The sequence below is a fragment of the Oncorhynchus nerka genome, linkage group LG26, assembly GCF_034236695.1.
Source record: "Oncorhynchus nerka isolate Pitt River linkage group LG26, Oner_Uvic_2.0, whole genome shotgun sequence".
NCBI classification, from domain to species: domain Eukaryota; kingdom Metazoa; phylum Chordata; class Actinopteri; order Salmoniformes; family Salmonidae; genus Oncorhynchus; species Oncorhynchus nerka.
The window spans coordinates 16,242,201-16,269,755 of record NC_088421.1 but is presented as its reverse complement, the minus strand read 5'-3'; the positions used below and the strand labels follow the sequence as shown (position 1 = coordinate 16,269,755).

General features: G+C 43.3%; 1 protein-coding gene across 1 annotated transcript in view; it reads right to left on the bottom strand.

The window, feature by feature from the left end:
- The window catches only part of LOC115110400 (protein TANC2-like), a 152,474-nt gene that overhangs the window by 40,632 nt on the left and 84,287 nt on the right, over positions 1–27,555 (bottom strand). The window contains exon 4 of the mRNA XM_065010153.1: positions 14,995–15,177. Within this exon, the coding sequence (XP_064866225.1) occupies positions 14,995–15,177 (183 nt within the window). The remainder of the gene's footprint in view (positions 1–14,994; positions 15,178–27,555) is intronic.

Here is a 27,555-nt window from a genome sequence, read left to right as displayed (position 1 = left end):
GCTCTGGTAGGTCATATTACAAAAACAATAACGATGGCAGGTCATATTGAACAGCCCCGGGCTGGTACAATGAGTCATCATTTATGGGGTATTGCAGGGCTATGTAAACAGAACACAACGATAACAATAAGAAACGGATGCTGTGACAATGACATAGGCGCTCACTTAAATAGCAATAATGTTTACAGGAAACAAAGAGGAAGAAAAATTATGGAAAATGGGGCAAACCTATTGACTTTTATGATTGGGCATAAATAGCACACTGTATGACTTCAATAGGACTTTAGAGGCCCGTTTCTATGGTTTTCTATCTCCAATAGGGTCGCTGGGAAAGTAAGAGTAAATAGTTTCAAGTTTAAATACCAGAATATCTACTGTACTGTGCATTTTACAGATTTAGTTTCTACGGTGAGAAGACTAATTGAAGACTACGAGACCCTTATGGATCAAAGCAATAAGGTGAAAATTAGGCAATACTCCAGAATATAAAAAAATGAAATTGTGATAAGACCCTAGTTGGGTATGACCTCCACAGTGGCAAAATGACCAACACTTGCTAGGTTTCCATCCAATAGACAGATTTTCATGCAAATATTATAAACTCTGCATAAAAAACAATATGCGCATTTTCCTACCAGAGATGTTAACATCAAATTGACTTGTTGCAGATAAAAGGCTGTGCGTGATGACGTAGCACACATGCAAATAACCTTTGCAGTTAAATTCCCATGTACCCAATACATTTATTTTCACGACATGTACATAAAAAAAGGTTGCTTACTGGGGCGGTAGCCTAGTGGTTAGAGTGGTGGACTAGTAACCGAAAGGTTGCAAGTTCAAATCCACAAGCTGACAAGGTACAATAAAAAATCTCTCGTTCTGCTCCTGAACAGGAAGTGCCGTCATTGAAAATAAGAATTTGTTCTTAACTGACTTGCATAAAGGAAAAATAAAAACTCTCTGCATTTTGTTCTGTAGAGCACATTTCTTTCTTTGGGAAAGTCTTCTTTACATTTGGACATCTGGTCAGTCCATTGCTGCCAGTAGTATGTGTCACTGTTGATACATCTGAGATGTAGTGATGGAGATGGTGTAGCGTGATTAGTCTCCCCAACGAGGACTGACTGTTCCTTTACGTGTGTGAAAGAGTGACAGCTGCCCGTGTCCCTGAGGGTGCCACTGACTTCCTTCCTCCGCGTGGGTTCTTCTTATGTAAGCGGTTTCCTTGACGACCGAGAGGTGCCTCAGAGTGTGTCCTGAGTTGCCATGACCGCCCACACCGGTTCTGATTGGCTTTGGCTTGGCAATAAGATTTCCCAGGGGAATACACCTGTGGGTTGAGGTGGTGGCTTCTCCGAATGTCTATTGGCTACAGTACATTATCTTGCAAAGGCCCAGACACAAGTTTTTTTCTTTAAAACACACAAGTACACACAGTCAGAGAAATATACATAAGACATACAACAAACTAAAATGCAATTATAAAATATTCAAATAAAAATCACGGCATCTTCTCACACACTGAGAGTAAGAGAGAGAGAACGAGAAGAGAAAAGCAGACTTATTGGAAAGGTTCTCACCATTTAACTAAATCCTTCCCTCAGTAAAGCTTGAGAAAATAAAACCCACATTTCTTCCGTTCTGCATGAATTGTTGACAAACAACCCCGGGAGAGGAGGATAATCAACTTTCTATTCAAACCAATCCTCAGCTTTCCTCTGCTCTCAAACTGAAGCCTAATTCTGTGTCCCTTCACAGATGACGTGTGACGTGGACACAGAGGGGGTGAATGAGAGAGCGGGAGAGAGAGATAGCGAAGTACAGCATGTTTAATGGCAATCACCTGACAGGGGAGGCGAGGGAGGAAGTGAGGCAGTAGCATCCCTCCAATCACGTCATACCCCCCAGGCTCCCCAGCCGGTGATGGAGGGAAAGGTGGGGGTAGAAAGGAACTCGTCCTCTAAGCATTCCTTTATTTCCAGAGCCTGCTGTCATTAGTGTGGTGGTTAGTGTGGTGGTGGTAAAAGAGTATGTGTTTGTACAGGGCATGGGTAAATGAGGGAGAGACAATCAACAAGTATACAGAGCCTTCTGAAAGTATTTATTCCACGTTGTGTTACAGCTCGAATTCAAAATGGATTAAATCATTTTTTCCCCCTCACCCATCTACACACAATACCCAATAATGACTAAGTGAAAACATGTTTATACATTTTTGCAAATGTATTGAAAATGAAATACAGAAATCGAATTTACATAAGTTGTTACGAATCCCTTTTGGCCCGACAGTCTAGGGGGGATGGTAATGAGACCCGTAACATAACTCATGCAAATTATTATTGTGACAAAGTAAAAGTGTGCACGAAATAACCACGACAACAGAAATCTACCGTCAAACTCTAGGTTTATTTATAAACACACGGTAATGGGGGGAGCAGGAAAAGGGGCTGAGCTGGACCCAAGGAAAGAAACAATAAATATACAAAAACACACCCCTAAGCTAGACTAGCCTACTTTAACAGCTAACTAACTAACCAAAAATACAGTGGGTGGTCCGCCCAGTTCTAACTAGTGTATTTAACAAAGTTCACCTACGGGTAGTGTATGCCCATGGGCGACTTGTCTTGGTTTCCCCCTTTTCCCACCAGCAACAAACAAACACCATAACCAAAAACAATACTCACAGGTGATGACAAAGTGCTATGGAGGTGCTTTAAACAAAAGAGAGGTTAAGACACAAAGCGAGAGTGAAACACAGAGACCTACCAGACATGGCATTTACAGAGAGATTGAGAGAGATTGCTCTAGAGATTGAGCGAGAGATTGCTCTAGAACAAACAAATGATGGGGTTTTTAAACCATGGGGAAGGAACTGTGATAGGGTAGGAAATAGGAGGAGGTGTGTCTTCTGATTGATGATTGATTGTTGACTGATTGGGGAGTGATGGTTTTCACCTGTGAGGGGAGAAGGAGAGAAAAGAAACACACACACAGGATACACACACATACAGGATAACTGTATCCGTAACACTCCCACCCTTAAAAGAGCAACCCTAGGGGTTGCGACTACAGTATTTCAATGAATACTCACAACCTTGCAAAACATACAGAAATCATTTTCACACACGAGACAAAGCATCTGCCAACACATTATCAGAACCCTTTTTGTGGCGGATCTCCAAATTATAATTTTGTACAATCAGCGCCCAACGCATAAGGCGCTGGTTCTGGTTGTACATTCGGTGGAGAAAAACTAAGGGGTTATGGTCAGTATATACAATCACGGGTAGGGCACTGGAACCAATATATACTTCAAAGTATTGCAGAGCCAACAACAAAGCAAGAGCTTCTTGTTCTATTGTCGCATAGTTTGTTTGACATTTATTAAATTTACGTGAAAAATAACAAACGGGATGATCCACTCCACTCTTGTCCTGCTGCAGTAGAACAGCACCAGCACCTCTGGCACTAGCATCTACCTCAAGGTTAAACGGTTGTTCAAAATCTGGAGCAGCAAGTACAGGTGTACTACATAAGAGTGCTTTCGCTGATTCAAAAGCTCTCTTACAATCAGGGGACCACACAAATGGTCTAGCTGGACTAAGTAAATCGGTCAATGGAGCAACTACCGCAGAGAAATTTTTACAGAAGCTACGGTAGTAGCCAACCATCCCTAAAAAGCGGCGTAGCTCTCGTCTGGTGGTAGGTGCAGGGAATGCAGTTATAGCCAAGACCTTGGCATCAACAGGGCGCACCTGTCCATGGCCAACCTCTTTACCGAGATAGGTAACAGTAGCCTTCCCAAACTCGCACTTTGCCAAGTTCAGGGTTAGAGAAGCAGCTGCCAACCGTTCACATACTACCCTTAGCGAGTCAACATGATCTGACCACTCAGAAGAATAAATCACTAGGTCATCAAGGTATGCACTACAATTAGGAACGCCAGCTAATACGGAGTTAACCAGTCGTTGGAAAGTGGCTGGTGCATTTCGCATCCCAAAAGCCATGACTGAGTACTGTAGGAAGTTGTCTGGGGTCACAAAGGCAGAAATCTCAGAAGCACGTGAAGTTAACGGAACCTGCCAGTAACCTTTTAAGAGGTCTAACTTGGTTACATACTTAGCAGCACCAATAGTGTCGATACAGTCGTCCAGTCGGGGTGCGGGAACGAATCTGGCATTGTGACAGAATTTACCTTTCGATAATCCGTACATAACCTGGACGTACCATCAGGTTTAGGAACCAAAATGCAAGGAGAACTCCAAGGGCTTGAACTTGGCTTAGCCAGGTCATTCTCCAACAAATATCTCACCTCATCCCTCATTATCTTCCTCTTGGAAGCGTTGATACGATATGGGTGTTGCTTGATAGGTGTAGCATTTCCAACATTAATGTCATGTTCCAACACATTTGTGCGAGTAGGAACGTCATTAAAGAGACATGGAAAACTGTGTAGTAGCCTCACAATATCATTGGCCTGTCCATCCGTTAAATGAACCAGACCGGATTGGATAGACAGCAGCATTTCTGAGTTGGGCAATCTTACACACTGCTGCTGAGTATTGCGCAACTCCAAGCCATCAACATCATCAATATGACAGTCCACTATCATAGCAGTAGTAGCAGAGGAGACAGTAGTACCTTCCTCTGTTTTTGAACTCTCTAACTGTGTGATGGGTCGGGTGTGGTAAGCTTTCAACATGTTAATGTGACACACACGAGATTGGCATTGTCTATCAGGAGTTTGAAGCACATAGTCAGTTTCACTTATTTTCTTTTCAATTAAATAAGGACCAGAGAAACGAGCTGACAGTGAAGATCCTGGAACAGGTAATAACACCAGTACTTGGTCACCTGGCTGTAGTGGATGAGAAACAGCCTCTTTATCATAGTGCCTTTTCATGCTCCTCTGTGAGGAAGACAGAGCTTCCTTTGCGAGAGCACAAGCTTGGTGTAGGCGCTCACGAAAGCGACTAACGTAGTCCAACACATTCTCATCTCTGGTACACAACTCTTGGGACAAGAACTGTTCTTTAAGGACTTTCATTGGTCCTCTCACGGTGTGACCAAACACCAGTTCAGCCGGGCTGAAACCTAGGGACTCCTGCACAGTTTCACGAGCAGCAAACAAAACTAGAGGAACTCATCCCAATCTTTCTCAGATTCCAAACAATATTTACGTAGCATAGACTTCAGTGTCTGATGCCATCTTTCAAGTGCACCCTGAGACTCTGGGTGATAGGCGCTTGACACACGGTGCGTAATTGACAAGGATTTTAACACCTGCCTGAAGAGCTTGGATAGGAAATTGGTACCTTGATCGCTTTGTACCACCCTAGGTAACCCGAATGTCGTGAAGAATTTTATTAAGGCTTTACTCACTACCGGGGCTGTAATCCTTCTCAGAGGAATGGCCTCGGGGTATCTTGTAGCCATACACATTATCGTTAACAAAAACTGGTTACCCGATTTTGTCTTCGGTAACGGTCCGACACAATCAACCACCACATGCTCGAATGGTTCACCTATGACAGGTATGGGACAAAGAGGAGCGGGAGGAATAACCTGATTTGGTTTTCCTGTTATCTGACATGTGTGGCATGTCCGACAGAACTGAGCCACATCTTGTTTTAAACCCGGCCAAAAGAAATGTCGAAGGATCCGATCACAAGTTTTTGTGATTCCTAAATGACCAGACCACTGGTGATCATGAGCAAGGGATAACACATTTTGTCGAAAGGCTGTAGGAATCACTATTTGGTAAACAGCATTCCAATCTCCATCCGCGTCAACATGGGATTTCCATTTACGCATGAGGAGATTACCATCAATGAAGTAAGCCACGTTCTTCTTCTTCACATCTTCCAATGAGACAACACTAGAAAAACATTTAGCAAGCTTGTTGTCAACCTTTTGGTTAGAAATCAGCTGCTCACGAGTGACTGGTAACTGTATTGCATCAGCAATAAGTTCAACGTTCTTTGATTCTTTCCTGGGCTGTTTGTCAGAGGTGATCAGCTTCTCAGAGGTATCACACAATCCATCCTCTTGATCAACCTCTTTGAACAGAACAGTGTTCGACAAATCTATCTCGTCACCCTCTTGTCGTGCCTGAGCACGAGTGACAGCACAAGCGGGGAACACATGTGGATAACTCTGTGCCAGCTCATTCGAGAGAGAGTGGTCACTTTTATCCAATACTTCCAATACGGGTACTACCTTTCTTCCGGCAATATCGTTACCCATTATAAAGGTCACACCTTTCACTGGCAACATAGGGCGTACCCCCACTCTGAATATTCCACTGATTAACTCAGAGTGTACTTTCACAAAGTGCAATGGCACTGGGACAAAACCCATTTCAATACCCTGCACTAACACACTGGAACCACAATATGTATCGTCAGATAAGGGCAACACATCAGACAATATAAACGACTGCGCCGCACCAGTATCTCTAAGGATTTTAACCGGTCGCTGAGACGCTTCGTCATTCGTTAGGGACACAAACCCCTCGAAAATGAATGGTTCATAACTGCGGTCGGGGACTGAGTCTTTCAAACTACAGTTACCCTGAGGCACCTGTTTTGTTGCAGACCTCACAACCGTACGAATTAGAGCAACACCTGTTGGTGGCTTGGCACGAAGAGGCATCCCTTGTTTGCGTTTAAGCAGGAAGCAATCATTAATCATATGTCCTACTTTATGACAATAGAAACAGGGACGCTCATTCTTCTGGCGTGCTTGATATACTACTGCTGGCCGACTAGGGCTAAAGGTAGGAAACTCAGTGGCTCTACTCTCAGTTTGAGCCGAAAACACACTCTTGCCAACACAGACGCTTCTGCCAGGGAGGATACTTTCTGTTCGTTTAGGTAAACTACAATGCGTTCGGGTAAGCAATTTTTAAACTCTTCCAACAAGATTAACTCCCGGAGAGAGTTGAAATCAGTTACCTTACTAGCAGCATGCCATTTATCAAACAGATTTCCCTTGTCTCTAGCAAATTCCACATAAGTCTTACTAGAAGACTTTCTATGAGACCTAAATTCTCTGTCGGTATGCCTCAGGCACAAGCTCATAGGCACGAAGAACAGTAGCTTTGACCACTTCATAATTCAAACTGTCCTCCAGAGGTAACGCTGACAAAACCTCTTGGGCTTTACCAGTTAATTTACACTGAAGTAATAGGCACCATACCTCTTCAGGCCATTTCAATGCTACGGCTATACGCTCAAATACACAAAAATAGGAGTCAACCTCTGACTCTCTGAACAAAGGTACTAAGGCAATCTGCCTACTAATGTCAAATGTGTTTGAGGACACAGCAGGTGAGGACGGCTCACAAACAGGCATAGTAGGACCGGAGGCTAGCCTCGCTGTCTCTGCCTCCAGTTCCATCTGGCGCATTTTGAACTCCAACTGCCTTTGTTCTCTGTCTGCCTCAATTTTACACATCTCCAAATGCCGTTGTTCTCGTTCTTTTTCTGCCTCTATTTTAAACATCTCCAACTGGAGAGTCTCTTGCCTAATTTGGGCTCTCTCTTCCACCTCCAGTTGGAACTGTGCTAAACGGACATCCCTCCTGGCATCACCATTTGACAGTGGGGAGAGTGGATCAAAACGGGACAATGTGGCTGGTGTTTTAGCCTCGCCCTCATTATCAGACACCAATGGGCTTACAGGAGCAGCAACATCCGCTACAGGGGTAGTAGGCTCAGGCAGCGGTAACACAAGCACCTGCTCTTCCAACAATACATTTAATACTAGCCGTTTAACCTCCGCCTTAACTAAACTCTGCGGAATCGATACTGAATAATGGTCAGCCAAGGTCATTAAATCAACTCTACGACATTTGTCGAAAACCCTCCCACGAAGGGTTATCCAAAAAGGATTTCAAATCAAAAGTAGTCATTTTACACTACTTCACAAGTGCCAAAGAAAATAGCAAACACTAATGCTACTTCAGCTATGACGCTCAACACTGAACTATACCACTACAACAATCTACATGAGCGGCATGGGTGTCAGTTATGACAGATCCCGGACGAGGCTCCACTTATGTTACGAATCCCTTTTGGCCCGACAGTCTAGGGGGATGGTAATGAGACCCGTAACATAACTCATGCAAATTATTATTGTGACAAAGTAAAAGTGTGCACGAAATAACCACGACAACAGAAATCTACCGTCAAACTCTAGGTTTATTTATAAACACACGGTAATGGGGGGAGCAGGAAAAGGGGCTGAGCTGGACCCAAGGAAAGAAACAATAAATATACAAAAACACACCCCTAAGCTAGACTAGCCTACTTTAACCTCTTGCTTCTACTTGAGACGCTTGCGTCCCAACTAGAGCTCTGGAAATGCAAATGCGCTACGCTAAATGCTAATAGTATTAGTTAAAACTCAAACGTTCATTAAAATACACATGCAGGGTATCCAATTAAAGCTACACTCGTTGTGAATCCAGGCAACAAGTCAGATTTTTAAAATGCTTTTCGGCGAAAGCATGAGAAGCTATTATCTGATAGCATGCACCAATACACTACAACACAAAAGCCACGCAGGGGACGTAAACAAAATAATTAGCATTTCGGCGTTACACAAACCGCACAATAAAATAGAAAACAGTCATTACCTTTCACCATCTTCTTTGTTGGCACTCCTAGATGTCCCATAAACACTATTGGGTCTTTATTTCGATTAAATCGGTCCATATAAAGCCAAGATATCGTTATATGTAGACTGTGTGATAAACGAAAAAAACAGCGTTTTCAAAACGTAACGTCATTTTTTAAAATTCAAAAAGTCGACGATAAACTTTCACAAAACACTTCGAAATACGTTTGTAATGCAACTTTAGGTATTAGTAAACGTTAATAAGCGATAAAATTCATCAGGAGGCGATGTAAAAATCATTAGCTGTCGTCTTGGAAAAAATTTCAGGAGAGAGCTCTTCCAAATGATCTGGGCGGAGACTGGAGGTAAGTGGTTCCCCTGATTCGGTTCAACCAAGAATCAATTCACAAGACTCTAGACAACATGGGGATGCTGTGGGAGTTGAAACCTCGGTCTTATGTAATTTGGCTCACTGTGAACAATTGCTGGAAGTGGCGCAAGGATATTTATTTCCATTTTCTGTGATCAGGTTTTCCTGCGCTTTCCGATGTAACGCACGTTATGTTATAGCCACAGTCGTGATTTAACCAGTTTTAGAAACGTCCGAGTGTTTTTTAACCACACATTCTAATCATATGAACGTACTATATTCCTGGCATGAGTAGCAGGGCGCTGAAATGTTGCGCGATTTTTAACAGAATGTTCAAAAAAGTAGAGGGTAGAAGCAACAGGTTAACAGCTAACTAACTAACCAAAAATACAGTGGGTGGTCCGCCCAGTTCTAACTAGTGTATTTAACAAAGTTCACCTACGGGTAGTGTATGCCCATGGGCGACTTGTCTTGGTTTCCCCCTTTTCCCACCAGCAACAAACAAACACCACAACCAAAAACAATACTCACAGGTGATGACAAAGTGCTATGGAGGTGCTTTAAACAAAAGAGAGGTTAAGACACAAAGCGAGAGTGAAACACAGAGACCTACAGACATGGCATTTACAGAGAGATTGAGCGAGAGATTGCTCTAGAGATTGAGCGAGAGATTGCTCTAGAACAAACAAATGATGGGGTTTTTAAACCATGGGGAAGGAACTGTGATAGGGTAGGAAATAGGAGGAGGTGTGTCTTCTGATTGATGATTGATTGTTGACTGATTGGGGAGTGATAGTTTTCACCTGTGAGGGGAGAAGGAGAGAAAAGAAACACACACACAGGATACACACACATACAGGATAACTGTATCCGTAACATAAGTATATACATCCCAGTCAAAACACCTTGGCGGTGATTACAGCAGTGACTCTGAGTAAGTCTCTAAGAGCTTTGCACACCTGGATTGTATAAAGAGCTTTGCACACCTGGATTGTATAATAGTTGCACATTATTCTTTTAAAAATTCTTCAAGCTCAGTCAAATTGGTTGTTGATCATTGCTAGACAGCCATTTTCAAGCCGATTTCAAGTCAAAACTAACTAGGCCACTCAGGAACATTCAATGTCATCTTGGTAAGCAACTCCAGTGTTTATTTGGCCATGGTGGTTTAGGTTATAGTCCTGTTGAAAAGGTGAATTTGTCTCCCAGTCTGTTGGAAAGCAGACTGAGCCAGGTTTTCCTCTAGGATTATGCCTATGCTTAGTTCTATTCTGTTTATTTTTATCATAAAAAACTCCCAAGTCCTTGCCGATGACAAGCATGCCCATAACATGATGCAGCCTCCACCATGCTTGAAAATATGAGTGGTACTTAGTGATGTGGGGCGGCAGGGTAGCCTAGTGGTTAGAGCGTTGGACTAGTAACCTAAAGGTTGCAAGTTCATATCCCCGAGCTGACAAGGTACAAATCTGTCGTTCTGCCCCTGAACAGGCAGTGAACCCACTGTTCCTTAACCCACTGCCGTCATTGAAAACAAGAATTTGTTCTTAACTGACTTGCCTAGTTAAATAACGGTAAAATAAAAATGTGTTTGCACCAAACATAACGTTTTGTATTCAGAACATTAATTTATTTTCCAATTTCTTTTGCAGTTTTACTTTAGTGCCTTATTGCAAACAGGACTCCTGAACTTATTTAGACTTGCCATAACAAAGGGGTTAAATACTTAGATTCAAGACATTTCAGTTTGACATTGTTGATACATTTCTAAAAACATCATTCCACTTTGACATTATTGGGTATTGTGTGTAGGCCAGTGACAGTCTCACCGTAATACATGTTTTATTCAAGCTGGAACACAACAACATGTGGAAAAAGGGGTATGAATACTTTGACGGAACTGATGTCTAAATCCAGAAAAATAAGTGTGCGTTGAACTTCTGTTGTCACAGTAACAATGTGGGAGGCAGAAGAGTAAAGGACAACAATTAGAGAGTAAACAATGCTGAAAGCTATAGCCAATGACAGGCACAGGAAGGAAGGTGGGAAGAGAGAGCCGGGCAAAGATAGTTAACTAGAAAGGCTAATGTGGTTACCAGGGGAACATGACACCCCTCTTTTCTCAGTCTCTCTCGTCATTCACTCAAGCACATAATCAGTCTCATAGCAATAGGTTATCTCTAGGGATTATTCCTAATAGACCACCACTGAGTCGAGAACATTCAAGGCAAAATCCCAATACCATTTTTCCTTAGGTAGATGGCAACAGGAAAATGGGGACAACAGCATAGCTACATGCGGAGGCTCGCCCCACCTAAATTAGACTAAGGGGAAACACTGCCGCGCTCTGGGCACCCAGGCCTGTGTTGGGTGTGGTCTGGCAGCTTCCAGGGGAGTAGAGTGGCTAGGCTACACGGCGACACCATAGTGACTGACTGCCACCAACAGCAAGAGCACTCAAGCGGTCTGCACCGCATGCCTATTGACTGGCTGCCAGGCTCATAATTGAAATCTCCAGCCCTTATTCCGTTCAGACACTGTTGGATTAGCTAACCCGGCCGCTCCACTAATGGTGTCCGGGAGAGTAGTTCTCCCTGTCTCCTCATCTCTCTCCACCCACTATCTCTGAACATCACACTCGCTACATGTCTTTGTGCTCTCATTTCTCTCTCTTGAGCTCTTTTAGATACATCCTCTGTGCATCCATCCTTCTTCTCTAGCTTGAAATAATCATACATGAAGTAAAAATGAGCTTCAGATTGGTTTTCACTGATTCCAGTCATGTCAGGTGAGTGGTTATAAGATAATTCATGGAAGGGAGGTAAGAATATTTTTTTTTTTATAGTCAAAACAATGCTGTTCTATCTCGGTTCTTTCTCCTCTATCTGTGTGCATCTCTGTGTCAAAACAGAACCACAGACAAAGCCTTTAATTCAATCAATGGGGTCAACTTCAGGGGCTAAGAAGTCAAAAGCCAATATTCAGTCCCTGGCAGGAGGCATCTTTCCCATTGATTGCCATCATTAGCGTGTCTGAGCACGCCATATAGCCAACCCTTTTGTTTCCAGGGTGAAAAATGCAGGAATAATGCCTCAAACATTTCAGTGTGAGACGGATAGGAAATCCAATTGGCTATCAGGATCCATCCATCTCAGCTGCCTGCTGGTGTCCAGTGAGAGCTGCTCCACTTAAAACCTAAATCAGTAATCACTGTTTAATTCCCTCCCTAACAGGCCTGACCCAGGACAAAGACATTAAGAGATGATATTATCTTAAGTCCACCAGAGCATATTGGACACGCATGAGAGAATAAAGCTAGATTAGATATGGACGCATGGGAGGTAGTTTGAGATAATACGCTTTGAGAATATGACTATGTTTGTCAAACACAGAAAGCCGTAGACAGATAAACAGACCTTGAAAACAAGGCAAAATGAAACCCCTAACAAAGGCTAGGGCACATAGGATCATTGTCCTCAGTTTAGCCTAACAAGACCATTTCAAAACATTCCAAACGTCAACAATCCCTATAGATACAGGATAGTATATGTACAACAAAACGACTTGAACAAATAAATACCAGATGAAATGAATGATATCTGTGACTGAGCTATCAGGTCACATACTGTATGTTTATTAAATAATCAAATATACATTAGTCGGCAGAGAATGCCTTCCAAGCCATAACAATCCTAAAACAGTACATATCAGTTATGATTCAGGCAGCAACCATTTCACACACACACTCACACTAGCAGACGAGTGGGAAAAGGCTACAAGCAACACACAATATCACACAATTTTTTATTTTATTTAACTAGACAAATCAGTTAAGAACAAATTCTTATTTACAATAACGGCCTACCCCGGCCAAACCCTTAACCCAAACCCTTAACCCGGATGACGCTGGGTCAATTGTGCACCGCCCAATGGGACTCCCAATCACGGCCGGTTGTGATACAGTCTGGAATCGAACCAGGGTCTGTAGTTACACCTCTAGCACTGAGATGCAGTGCCTTAGACTGCTGCGCCACTCGGGAGCCTCCATGATGTTTACAAAACATAATTGAAAACAAGTCATTGTAAAGAGGGAGAGTGTTTATGGGGGAAAGCCCAACAGAAACAACAGTTTGGAGTGGAACAATGAGTCTTGATAAGGGGTCAGGAAAAAATTGAGATGTTGGGTGCCTGCCAATACCTGGTGGATTCAGAGGAAGCGGAACAGGGGGAGAGAAAGATAGAGAGCTAGAGAGAGAGAATGTTGAAATTAAAGACATATATCCCGTATATTAATATTCAAATCTGTGTCCTGCTCCACTTCCTCCAAATACACGTCACACCCTTCTGTAACACTCTCGCACATTTGTTTGTGACCTCTATGAGCATGGTGAAACACCCTGACCAATCACTTCATAAGGTGGACAATTAAGAGTGCTTGCAACATTCCCACCACATAATGATCCACTGGCTGTCTCGCCCTCTCTGAGGATGGATGGAAGAGGGAGAGTGATAAAGAAAAAAGGGAAAACCCAGACTAATACACCCTGGTGGCCTGAACAGAGAACTACACTGTGAGCTCCATCATATCTTGGTGGAGAAGCTGTATTGAAAATAACTATCCAATTAGAGCCTTTCATCTTCACAAGCCTGTTGTGGTCCTCGCCTTTTTTGATGGCCAGCTTGTGAAATGGTGGCCTGTTGCCATCTATGGGGCAGATTTCAGAGAGACGCCTTGTTATGTTATCTGGGCCAGACAGTGTCGAGGAGCGATGTCACAGTCGGCTTACCAGCCTCTTTAACAGCCACAGCTTCCCGCCGAGATGTAACATTATGCGTTTCCCACAATGCACCCTGAACTAACCGGGGGTGGGGTAAGTGATTTAGGGTTATGGGGGCTAAAAGGGAGATGTGCCTACTCCACCCCCATTACGTTGAATGCTTATTTGTGAGAAGGATGGAGGATTTGACATGGATAACTTTTAGGCTTCTTGAAAGCCTCTTAACTATGGCATTGCAGGGAGATGAATAATACTGAGGAAAACAAGAACTAACAAGAGCTTCTCATGGAAATCCCTCACTTGAAATACATGCACATGAAAAACCAACACATCGCTATAATAATAATAATAATTATTATTATTATTATAATAGGTACTTTTATAGTGCTTTTCAAGGACCCAATATGCCAGTCTCTTTGTCACACACTTTCCCACCTTTCAGTCATATTACGATGCACCCTGCATAGACAAATACTCTCACGTCACACATTCACATGACATGCCATCAAAAACATGCCATTCCAATCTCTCTCTCTCTCTCGCACACACACACTTCATTTTCTCATACACTCCTATCTCTCGTCTACCTCGGAATTACACACAGCCGCTCCCCTATCGCAAACACCCTGGCATTAACCATCCTGGTGGGTGGGGGGTATGAGTTTACCCCAGTGGAATGGTAAAGCAGTGGGGTGCTCAGCGAGGGGGTGACAGGTCCTCGTTCACCCATTGGGCCTTATCTCAGGACCATAATGAGGAGTCAGCAGGGAGGTAAAACCAGCCTTATGAGGACAGGTGTCGTACTGTATTGTGGGGACAATTCTCAGATAATATGAAAGTGTTGTGATATAAGCAGAGCAGCCCTCTGTGAATCTAATTGGTTCATCTTTAAAGGGGCCGGGAGCCACAGTGTGCTACTTGAATAGGGTGAACTGGCCAGAAATGGAATTCAGTTCATTGTGACATGTCTGACTCCTGAGACCCTGAAAACAGTTCAAATGGAGTTAGAATCAAGTGGGAGATGTCGTCAGCGTTAAGCAACCATCTTTTCACCTTCAATACCAAATCTACATGCAGCAGGCACAAAACAAGGCTCCTTGATACTTCTCGCTTTGTCCACGCAGTAGTACTGAACTAAGGACAGCAGGAAGTTTATTTATGCCAAACCTCCCCTAGTGAGTCTACAGACCAAAACTGAACTAGGACCAGTGGTTGAGTAACTACCTGGGAGCCTCTTGGTGGGCTGTAGTCTCATGTTGAGGGCCTGGTGGGAGAGTAGGGGGGAGGAGGGCAGCGAGCGTGACACGCCCTCCATGATACGGATGTGCTGCATGCCCTCGGTCACCGGGAGAGGAGGCCCCCCGTAGTCGCCCTCAAATAGCCCGTCACCCTCAGTGGAGCTGCCACCTAGGAAGGAGAGACAGAGAGGTGTCATATAGTCATTTATACTACATTTCCACACACCGACAGAATTTGTCATTTGAAATCAACTACTGTTCACAAGAGACCTAAAACCAACACACTGACATATTACATTATCACCACTCACAATATAGTGCAGACACACACACATCGCTCGCTGACACATTTCATTAACAGCACACTCAGTATCATCTCCGACTGTGTCAACACCTCCAGTTTTAGACACGGTTGAGGCTGCAGTTTCACCGTACAAGCTGGTAAACCTCTGCAACTGTCATCCTAGTGTTAAAGGATGGGTCCATTTTGTTTCTCTCCCAGACAAGCACCTGCCTGTTGTCTGGTAGTGAAACAGCAGGCTAATTAGGATAGGGTAGGATAGCACAGCCACTAGGGATGCTGGAATGTCAGAAAATGTGGAATGAAAATGTCAGCTGGAACATTCAATAGCTCTGACTGTGCCAGATATCCAAATATAGGAGAAACTGATGATCAATAAAAATGTATCCAATTGATCAAGAATAAAGGCAAAGACTGAATGTGGCATTACTCTATCCTCCCTCTCCTTCTTTCTACAGCACACTAAACGTTTCCCCTGGCAAGAGCAGGTAGCCTAGTGGAAAGGTCACTGGTTCGAATCCCCGAGCCGGCAAGGTGGAAAAATCTGCTGTTCTGCCCTTGTGCAAGGCAGTTAACCCCCCAACAACAAATACTCCCCGGGCACCGATGATGTGGACGTGGATTAAGGCAGCTCCCCCCGCACCACTCTGATTAAGAGGGGTTGGGTTAAATGCGGAGCACACATTTCGGTTGAATGCATTCAGATGAGCAACTGACTAGGTATTCCCCTTTCCCTAACGTACTCACAGTACTCTTCAGTCAAGAAGCACCTGAGTGCCACCATGTCAGGTGACAGGCACCTCAGACAGGGACACTGGCTGATGACACCAGCATCAGTGTGTCACTGGCAACCCATGTAACACAGCACAAGGCCACACCAATTAACATGTATTAGAAGACAGGGAGAGGGGAAGGTGGGTAAGCAAGGTGAAAACAGGCTGTCACAGACAATTCTACACACAGAGGAACAGCAGTTTGATTGGAATACACAGTACAGACACATACGCCCCGCTTGGATGATGTTTTAGCAATTTGCGTCTGTTGATGTTTTAATTGTGTATGATGTGACTAAGTGTGTGTTCACCCGTGTGTCTGTGTTCGACTGTGCTAGATGTTTTTTCAGACTTTGTATGAGTCATCCTGCATACAGCATCAACAACCTGCCACTCCCTTCCCAGCAGCCTCAATGCCTTTCACCTTCTCAATCTACGTCTGGATCTGTGCCTATTGGCTAACTCTAATCTAACCACTTCTACATCACTAGGAGGAGTGGGTATGGTGAGGGGGGCTGAGAGAAAGGGGAGGAGGTAGGGGTGGTGTTAAGGGGGTGAAATGCCTTTCTGGGCATTTCAATTCACAGCCAATTAAACTGATAATGTTATTACTGTGCTGCTGTAACGAGATATTACAGCAGTATATTTAAGCACAACAGGCCTCCCGTTACGTGTCCCTACCTAGCCCTCTGGTCCCTCAGAGACAGTATATCAGTCCCTGTGCCCGAGGCCTGAGGCAGAGGAGGGGGAATAAGATAGGGATAATGCCGCTGCGCCCTTCAATGTCATGAAAGGTAATCTGCCAGCCAGGGGAATTTGCAGTGCTGCAAAAGTGTAATAAAGAGCATAGCTTTAACCTTATGGGAGCCAAGTGTATCTTACCGGTATGTAACAGCAATGACTGTCTCTCTAGGGTGATGGAGTTAAAGGTATGGAGACATCCACAGATATGGGCGATGACTGTATGTACACTACACCATGCTGAATGTCCATGTTGACAGCACTACATAACCACCAGATGAATTGATACAATAGACCACACCATCACAGAGATACAACGATGAGCTCCACAAGTTGTTTTCTTTGAGATCATACTGTAGATTATGAGCAAAGTGAGCCATGTGTCTCGAATGCACAGTGAACAGGGGAGGGTTACGACCCTGACCGAGACCGAGAGAGAGAAAGAAAGAAAAAGAAGGAGAGAGCAAGAACTGTCTTATTGTTTGAGCTCCGGTTGCACTCCTCCGGTTATGAAACAGTAGATGGAAAGGAAGGGAGGAGTGGAAGAGCGGAGGAGATGAGAGGGAGTTGTGGCCATCATGTTCTGGTATTTAAGGCTGCTACTACTGTAGATCTCTTCAGTACATCTGCATGGGAAGGTAAAGTAAAAGGGACCACATGCACACACACACGTGCATCAGATGGTGTCAGACAGGAAGCTGGCCTGTTGTGTTGAACTCGTCTACTGAACGGCTCGGCCTCCAAACAACAGATGGACCGAGCGGACGGATGGCCAGTTACACAAGAGGGAGGGAGGGTCATGTGGTGTGTGTGTGTGTGTGTCTCTGTGTGAGAGTGAGTGACTGAAGTGAGAGAGACATAGAAAGAGATGGGGGGGGGGATGGAGACCACAATTTTCACCATATGCCCATGTCCGCAATTAATATAATCACTCTCTAACTTTACTGCGGAGGTAAAATGTCACACCCTTTGGCTCCACATGGAAATGCCTTCTGGAGCATCTCTCACAATGTGGAAGAAGAGCCTTAACCACCCGAATGGATGAATGCCGAGACATGATAGGAAATGCACCCCGTCACTAAATGACTTCAGAGTCCCAGGCAGGCAGCTCTAAGCCTGGGAGAGCGAGGAGGGAGCAGACTAATCACCAGTGAGAACTGCCACGAGGGAAGGAGGTAAAAAGTGTCACCGGAGCGGAACCGCAACCGACTTTGTGAAGGAATTCATACGTTGCTTTGATCAAAACCCCACCACACAAACGGCAAATGATGTCAGGGGAAATGGGATTTGCGGTATGACAGAGTGTTAAAACACTAGCTGTGACTGAGGTGTTTTCTGTCCCCTCAGCGAGATCAAAGGGACTCTAGAGTGGTGTGGCAGGAGAGCTTTCCCCCTAACAAATGGTCCAGGATCAGCTATATTATAATGTCCCTAATGGTTAGGGGTAAGATTTGAGGTTGTTTTATCTGATCCTAACTAAATAAGTGATTATGGGGAAACATTTACTTTCAGTGAATTTTATAAAGGTGACAGTGGAAAGGACATTCAGTCACCCTGACAAAATACGTACTGTACTGAACATTGGTCACAGTTCGGAAACAGTCAAAAAAACTAGGCAAAGGACAGCAAAGAGTGAGCAGTTGAAAGCAGGGGAAAGGAGGCTAGTTTGTGAGTGTTTGTTCATGCATTTGATTATTTGGTTGCCTGATTGTGCTGTGTAGCCTAAGCATTGCCACACATTTCCTCTTTTAGTATTGGTTTTGTCAGATGAATGTATGTATTAGAATTAGGCCTAGCTGACCTCCGTGTAATAGCATGAGGAGGACTACCAAGGCCCATAATGCACTGTTTTCCACACACACACTTCGGTGAAATGTAAGGACATTTTGGCGTCATATTATTTTCACAAACCTAACCCTAACATGAATCTCAAAACCCCTAACCCTAAACCCAAGCCCAAAACCTAACCTGTAAGCTTAGCATAGCATTTGAACAAATTCAGGACCTGACTTTTCAAGACATTAAGGTGAAGTGTTAGGACATTGCGGTCCTGAAAATGTAGGAAAACATGTGCGCACACACACAATACCCTGAAAACAATGACTCCACAGGATGGGGGAGTAAGTTAGTGATACAGAGCGGCAGAGATCTCAATTTATGTACGGTGTGTAAAGCGACTGCTCACCTAATGAAAAAAATCACTCCACTAAATCTGAGTGCCGATCTGCCTAGTGTCCTTGAGTCTGAAATGGAGCGCAGGACAGGGGTTACAGCATCATCCCACACCATTCTCTCCCTCTCTCTTCCTCCCTCTCTTTGCTCTATTACCATAGCAGGGGGAGAGCAGTATTGTGAGGCAGAGGACAGGGAAAGAGAACAAGGGAAAAAGTAAAGATGAAGAAAATAAAGAAATGTTGATCCTATAATTTTTTAAAACCTAAACCTCACAGTTTAACAAATATTTCCCCGTCGTCTATGGACAAGTTAAATAAATTATCTAGGCTAATTACCTCTACAATATGGGTTGACTGGAAAAGTTCCATACAAATTTCTCCTGTAGGCTTGATTATATCAGGTCCAGCATGTTGAAAAGCAATTGTTCTAGTACATTACCTCCCCCCCACGCAAAACCCAGCAGCTTGGGTACTAAGCCCAAAGCATGGCCTAAATCTGCTCTGTGTGGCACTGCCCAAAGTCCCATTTCATGGGAACAACCCCCCCCCCCCTCATGCTAACATCATAGTATAACACCACGGCATGCTAATGATAGCATGCTAACACCATAGCCAACAGTAGGACCACAGAGAGCTATTGGCAGAAAGTGGAGCACCATACGGTGCTCTGGCATTAAGCCATGTACATGACGCAACACTCCATAGTCACACACACACACACACACACACACGGCGTAGAGGGGGCGGTTACGACAGCTGCTTGTGTCATGGGAACACATGTTCCATCCTTGTTGTCATGTAGCCTTCCCTAAAGGCTGTTGCCTATAATCAACCGACGTGCCCTGGAGCACTACCCTATGGCAGCCTTTCCCACATGGTGGATCCCAACCAATTACACTGGGTTGCAAGCTTAAGACTGGGCTGTGGCAGAAAGAATTGTTTGGTAACACTACTTTTCAGCTGGCACCTAGTAGTTTATTTACACATGTATAGTGGGGTATCAATGGTTACTTTCTGGCACTTTGAATAATTCAACATGCCCGGTGCCTCTTCACATCATTTAGGCTAGCTTAATATTCAGGGACATTCTCTAGTTCTCTCCACTTTGTCTGGTGAGACACACCACGTGGATCAATAAGAGAGCGGCTCTGACATCCACGAAGCAGACACTTTACAGTGACGGGGTGTTCACTCACACTCTTAATTAGGCAATAAAGGGGCTCTGGGCTCTGTGGAAGCCTTATGTATGACGTATTCACAAGACGGATGGGAATCAATAACTGTAAATGTGATACTAGTAAACTGCAGGAAGTCTCTATTTGAAATAGGTGAACCCAACATTTGCATGAATTCCTCTAAGAAATGTCCAATACTGGCAGTAACCATACCCTACATCTGTGTACATCGTGTCTGAAAGTAGTCAGACCTGTCAATTAAAATGACTTAGAACTTGTAATAAATGCATGTACTAGTCATAGCAAAAGTATGCAATACAATCTATTCTAATTATGTGGACTGATGAGTTGTACTCAGAAGTAGAGGTTTACACTTAATGTATCCAATATGCACATTAGGAGTGAACCTATACCTATTTGAACAGGGCCAGAGACCCCTGACGAAGACAAATGTCTGCTCTGACCTTGGTCTACTCTGAGCTGAAGGTGACCAGCTGTGTTCCTCCAGTTCCAAATCAATCTAATACTTTTTCACATGCTTCGTAAACAACAGGTGTAGACTAACAGTGAAATACTTACTTACGGGTCCTTTTCCAACAATGCAGAGTTGAAGATTCAAAAATATAGGTGGAATAAATACACATTGACTAACGAATAATAAAAAGGAGTAAAAGTAACATGGCTATATACAGGGAGAACCAGTACTGAGTTGATATGCAGGGGTACGAGGTAATTGAGGTAGCTATGTACTGTACATATAGGTGGTGGTAAAGTGACGAGGCAACAGGATAGATAAAACAGTAGCAGCAGCGTATGTGGTGAGTGTGAAAGCGTGTGCGGCGTCAGCATGCATGTGTGCGCGTGTTGTGTGGGCAAACAGTATGTAGTGTGTTGTGGTGTGTATGTGTGTGTTGGGGTGTTAGTGTAAGTACTGTATGTGTGAGTGCGTGTACATAGAGTCAGTGCAAGAGAGTTTGTGCCAAAAAGGGCCAATGCAGGTAGTCATTTGATTAGCTATTTAGCGGTCTTGTTTGCAGTCCCTCTGAGTGGGACACAGAGACAACAGACCAGACTTCACCAATAGGGCCTGGAATTTTTCCAAGCCCAGGGTTAGCTACACCATCTTTAATCATTGTATTAGAGGTACCGTACTATAACCTTACTTGCCAGGCTTATTTTGTTACTACAAATTATTTTTCTCCACATAGAATTATACATGGGGGAAACAAGACCTGAGGTACCATACCTAAACATACAATTCCAATCCTCTGCTGTTTTCTCTTTGCTGTGGGGAATATTGGCCTGCTTGTTTGGAGCATGTGAGGAGCTAAATGTGCCACATGGTTCCAGATGTTAAAGCCTTGTACAGCCTAGCAGACATTATAAACATGCACTTCCAGTTGTAACGTGTGACGTGCTAAGGGATGCTAGTTAAGGTGTGTGTGTGTGTGTGTGTGTCTCTGGCCTGGAGAAAGAAGCAATGCTTGGGCGCAGTCTTGCGTTGTTGAATAATTCAGCTTTCTGGCTGGTCAAGGGGAGGGCTGTGTGTGTGTGTGTGCGTGCGTGTTTCTGGGCTGTGTGTGAGCGAGAGCATGAGGGAGTGGGTTAGCCAGCGAGAGGAGGAGAAAATAGAGGAGAGGAGACAAGACAAAACCCCGGGCTGTGAGCCACCACTCCTCCACTCCTGTTTTCTAATCGGTTCTGTTTTGTTCCTCCTCTCTGTCCGTCTGTCTCTCATCAAGTGCGCCACTGGGCTCTCTCTCACTCTCCAAACAAAGCATGCTAAAGTTCATCTAGTGGCGTCTGCTACAAGCTAGGCTTTGCTAGCAGAACACTGTTTATCCCACTTCAATGAAAATGACAAGGTTATAATAGGGCTCAGAGGTTTTCCCAACGACCTGACCTGTTCCTAAAAATACACTGAGAGGGAAGTAACCAGACATTCAGTTTAAATCGAAGGCATCTGTTAGCAGCAGGCTAAAGCTAATGGCAGAGGTGTAGATGATGGCATCAGGCAGTGTCATAATATGGTTTCCTCAATGGACACTACAACATGTTGATGAGAAACAATGTGAGAACATCAAAGCAAAGTTGTGACAACATTATCAACCAGATGATAAGATAAGGGACATGGACACAGTATCAGAGTGTAACAGAAGATAACTCCTCACAAAACCCAGACATAATATACTCTCTGCTAGTTCTAAATGATGGCCCATTTAATACAGAGACATTGCCACAGTAAACAAGGTAACCAATCCAGCCCTCCTCTTACTATTTGCACATCCAGTAAATCACCAGCAGAATCAATTTTCATATTCACTCTGTTGGTAATGCTTACATATTGGATCATAACTCTAAAAGTAGGAGAGATCCCACTCTGGAACTTTGAAAGCCAGTAGAATATATTATGTTCAACAATATATAGCAATCAAATGTTGAAATCAAAATTCTACTCATATTACAGAGCAAGCGGTAACGCCTCATATGAATCCTACAGACGAAGAACCATATATGTGACAATTTTTCAATTTTAAGATAATCAGTTATTTTTATATTATTAATTGTGTATACCACATTAGGTGTTTTATGGTTGACAAATAATTCACCATACCCATATCTTCCAGTAATTTATATTTTTTTGTTATTTCAAAAATACTTAAATTTTTTAGTATATCTCCAGTGATGATTTCAGTTTGTGGAAGAAAATATTTAGAATGTGGAAGAACAGTATATCTCCAGTGATGATTTCAGTTTGTGGAAGAATAGTATATCTCCAGTGATGATCTCAGTTTGTGGAAGAACAGTATATCTCCAGTGATGATTTCAGATTGTGGAAGAACAGTATATCTCCAGTGATGATTTCAGTTTGTGAAAGAACAGTATATCTCCAGTGATGATTTCAGTTTGTGGAAGAACAGTATATCTCCAGTGATGATCTCAGTTTGTGGAAGAACAGTATATCTCCAGTGATGATTTCAGTTTGTGGAATAACAGTATGTGACATTTTGCATGACTCTTGTAAGATGTCCTTTAACACCTGATATGTTTTAAGTACTTTCAAGTACAGATGCCCTTCATGTAAATAACTTAAATGCAATATGTAGTTAATTCATTTGTATGGAGGTTCATTTAAAGGTGGTCTATCAACTTCAGCACTGATGACTTTTCTTAAAAGTTGAGTCATGAAATCTTAGTCTCATTTAAAATAAAGCCCTCAATGTTACCATAGAATAACTACAAAAATGGAATATAATTAAATGAATTCAATCAAAACAAGCACAACTTGTACATATCAAATCAATCAAATCCAATTTTATTTGTCACATACACATGGTTAGCAGATGTTAATGCGAGTGTAGCGAAATGCTTGTCAAATATGGATCAATGTGATGTGCCAATATGCATGTCCATTATGCAGGTCCCAAAGGTCAATATTGCAAAACGTTCAGAAAACCATTCTCTTTGCGTTTAACACTATGATCAGCAATTAAGTTTTGAATTGCGTTAAATCCATGCTAAATGCAAGAAATGTCTTTCTGTACTGAGGTGACGGCAGTAAATAAGTATTAACTGCTTAGAGTTAATGCTAAATGTGGTGACAGAGACGTACCGTATATTGTAATGAATAAAAAAAAAGGGAATCAAGATCAAATGAACACTCACATACTGTATGTGACGACTTATTTGTTTTTAATTCATTCAGATTAAAAAAGGTTCAAATTAAAAAAGGTTCACACAAAATAATTCTCAACAGAACACATTGTACATAACATTTTCTACACTAGGAACAACATCTTAAAATTAAATTAATTCAATATATTGTGCTGGTTCAAATCATGCACAAATTGATTCACATAGAAAACACCTACTTACTATACATTTAATTTCCTACAATAGGGGTGACATGTCTACTGAAATGTATTCAGATTCAACATACTATACAGGTTCAGGGGATCATAAACTCACAGAAAAAACAGTTAATTGTGTCGCTTGGTTTAACAACAAATGATTCACTCTGCAGTGATTCATAAAAAGAGCGTGCAGCAGCTGGCAAGTAGTTGAGCAGGTCATCAGATCTTGGTACTTGGTTTTTTTGATGGGCAGAGGACTCTCATATGCTCTAGGGTAGTGGCTTGCAAAATAGAGAGGTTGAGGTGTAGCTCCTTGTTTTGATTTGGAGATCAGCCACGATTTCCATCCTTCGAATAGACTGTGGCTCTGTCTGGTGTACAGATTCCAAGGATCCTCAACTGAAATTAGAACAGAAACATTTTAAGTTCCTGACATCAATAAACAACTTTCACAGTCAAGCATTAAGATATTTTATTGTTAGAACAACATGTTGATGGGATGTTAGTAAACTATTCTCTGTGCAATACCTGTAACTTTTAACCACCTCACTGAGGTCATCTGTAGTCCAGCTGGTCGCTTGAGGACAGAATCTGGGAGGTGCCTGAAGTCTTCACATTGCATCCTCATTACCTTGAATGGTTTTGCTGGTTGTGCTTCAAGTATCATCTTTGAAACATAATCAGGTGTATGAAGGACCGACACCTTGCGCCTCTTCTCGATGGTGGCAAAAGATCGATCACGAGGGAAAAAAATAATGACTTCTTTTAAAAAAAATCCCATTTCCTCCCCAATTTCGTGGTGTTCATCGCTACAACTCCCGTACGGGTTCGGGAGAGACGAAAGTCGAAAGCCATGCGTCCTCCGAAACACAACCCAACCAAGCCGCACGCTTCTTAACACGGCGCGCATCCAACCCGGAAGCCAGCCGCACCAATGTGTCGGAGGAAACACCGTGCACCTGGAGACCTTGGTTAGCGTGCACTGCGCCCGGCCCACCACAGGAGTCGCTGGTGCGCAATGAGACAAGGATATCCCTACCGGCCAAACCCTCCCTTACCCTGGACGACGCTAGGCCAATTGTGCGTCGCCCCACGGACCTGCCGGTCATGGCCGGCTGCGACAGAGCCTGGGCGCGAACCCAGAGTCTCTGGTGGCACAGCTAGAGCTGCGATGCAGTGCCCTAGACCACTGCGCCACCCAGGACTCCGACCATGAACTTCTGCTCAACTTGGTAAAGTAACCCATAGAGACGAGCATCGACATCAGATTGAGCAGCCGCCAGTTGTTATTCTGCCCACAGCATCTGTCACTGAAGGTGATCAACTTGCGCACCTCTGGTTTGGTGAGTGCCGTCTTCACCCACTTCAATATGCAGCTTGCCACCTCAATGGACCCTCGGTGTGCAATCCCTGCAGAATACAGTGTAATGTTACATATAACTAGCTAGCTACTGTAGCCATGTCGAATCATCCGGTGGATGGAGAAAAAGTAGCTAGCTATGTTTCTTCTATAATCTAGCAATAACATTTGTAACGATAATGTATAAGTTAGTAGCCAACGAACTTCAGCTAATATGTTTTCTCTATAGTTACAAATTAGACAACCCAGAACATTCATGTTAGTTACTGTACTCTATAAATAGCTAGCTTGATTGTTTGATATACGGTTCTTCCACATACCTCTTTTGGGCAGCTTTTCTTGACCCTTACGATTTCTATAGGGTTTTCCCGCATCCCGTAAGATCTTACTTTGCCTGTCTTTACATTTTTAGTATTGTTTTACGTCTCTTTCCCACATTTCGGCGATTTTCATCAGCAACAGAAAAGTTGTGCGCTTGTCCGTCCATTCTGTGGTGCACATAAACGGTTATTCCACGAGAGCCTATCTTTAAAATTTAAATTGATTGTTAATTAGCACGTGGAAAGCTTGTGAAATCTATTCACTATAGAAAAGGGGTGTCCAATAATGATTTTTCATGTCTCTTTTTTAAAATGTTTTAAATGTCACATACAGTGGGGAGAACAAGTATTTGATACACTGCCGATTTTCCTACTTACAAAGCATGTAGAGGTCTGTCATTTTTTTTATCATAGGTACACTTCAACTGTGAGAGACAGAATCTAAAACAAAAATACAGAAAATCACATGATTTTTAAGTAATTAATTAGCATTTTATTGCATGACATAAGTATTTGATACATCAGAAAAGCAGAACTTAATATTTGGTACAGAAACCGTTGTTTGCCATTACAGAGATCATACGTTTCCTGTAGTTCTTGACCAGGTTTGCACACACTGCAGCAGGGATTTTGGCCCACTCCTCCATACAGACCTTCTCCAGATCCTTCAGGTTTCGGGGCTGTCGCTGGGCAATACGGACTTTCAACTCCCTCCAAAGATTTTCTATTGGGTTCAGGTCTGGAGACTGGCTAGGCCACTCCAGGACCTTGAGATGCTTCTCACGGAGCCACTCCTTAGTTGCCCTGGCTGTGTGTTTCGGGTCATTGTCATGCTGGAAGACCCAGCCACGACCCATCTTCAATGCTCTTACTGAAGGAAGGAGGTTGTTGGCCAAGATCTCGGGATTCATGGCCCCATCCATCCTCCCCTCAATACCGTGCAGTCATCCAGTCCCCTTTGCAGAAAAGCATCACCAAAGAATGATGTTTCCACCTCCATGCTTCACAGTTGGGATGGTGTTCTTGGGGTTCTACTCATCCTTCTTCCTCCAAACACGGGCGAGTGGAGTTTAGACCAACAAGCTCTATTTTTGTCTCATCAGAACACATGACCTTCTCCCATTCCTCCTCTGGATCATCCAGATGGTCATTGGCAAACTTCAGACGGGCCTGGACATGCGCTGGCTTGAGCAGGGGGACCTTGCAAGCACTGCAGGATTTTAATCCATGACGTCGTAGTGTGTTACTAATGGTTATCTTTGAGACTGTTGTCCCAGCTCTCTTTAGGTCATTGACTAGGTCCTACCATGTAGTTCTGGGCTGATCCCTCACCACCTTCATGATCATTGATGCCCCACGAGGTGAGATCTTGCATGGAGCCACAGACCGAGGGTGATTGACCGTTATCTATAACTTCTTCCATTTTCTAATAATTGCGCCAACAGTTGTTGCCTTCTCACCAAGCTGCTTGCCTATTGTCCTGTAGCCCATCCCAGCCTTGTGCAGGTCTACAATTTTAACCCTGATGTCCTTACACAGCTCCCTGGTCTTGGCCATTGTGGAGAGGTTTTGAGTCCGTTTGATTGAGTGTGTGGACAGGTCTTTTATACAGGTAACGAGTTCAAACAGGTGCAGTTAATACAGGTAATGAGTGGAGAACAGGAGGGTCTGTGAGAGCCGGAATTCTTACTGGTTGGTAGGTGATCATATACTTATGTCATGCAATAAAATGCTAATGAATTACTTAAAAATCATACGTGATTTTCTGGATTTTTGTTTTAGATTCCGTCTCTCACATTTGAAGTGTACCTATGATAAAGAATGACAGACCTCTACATGCTTTGTAAGT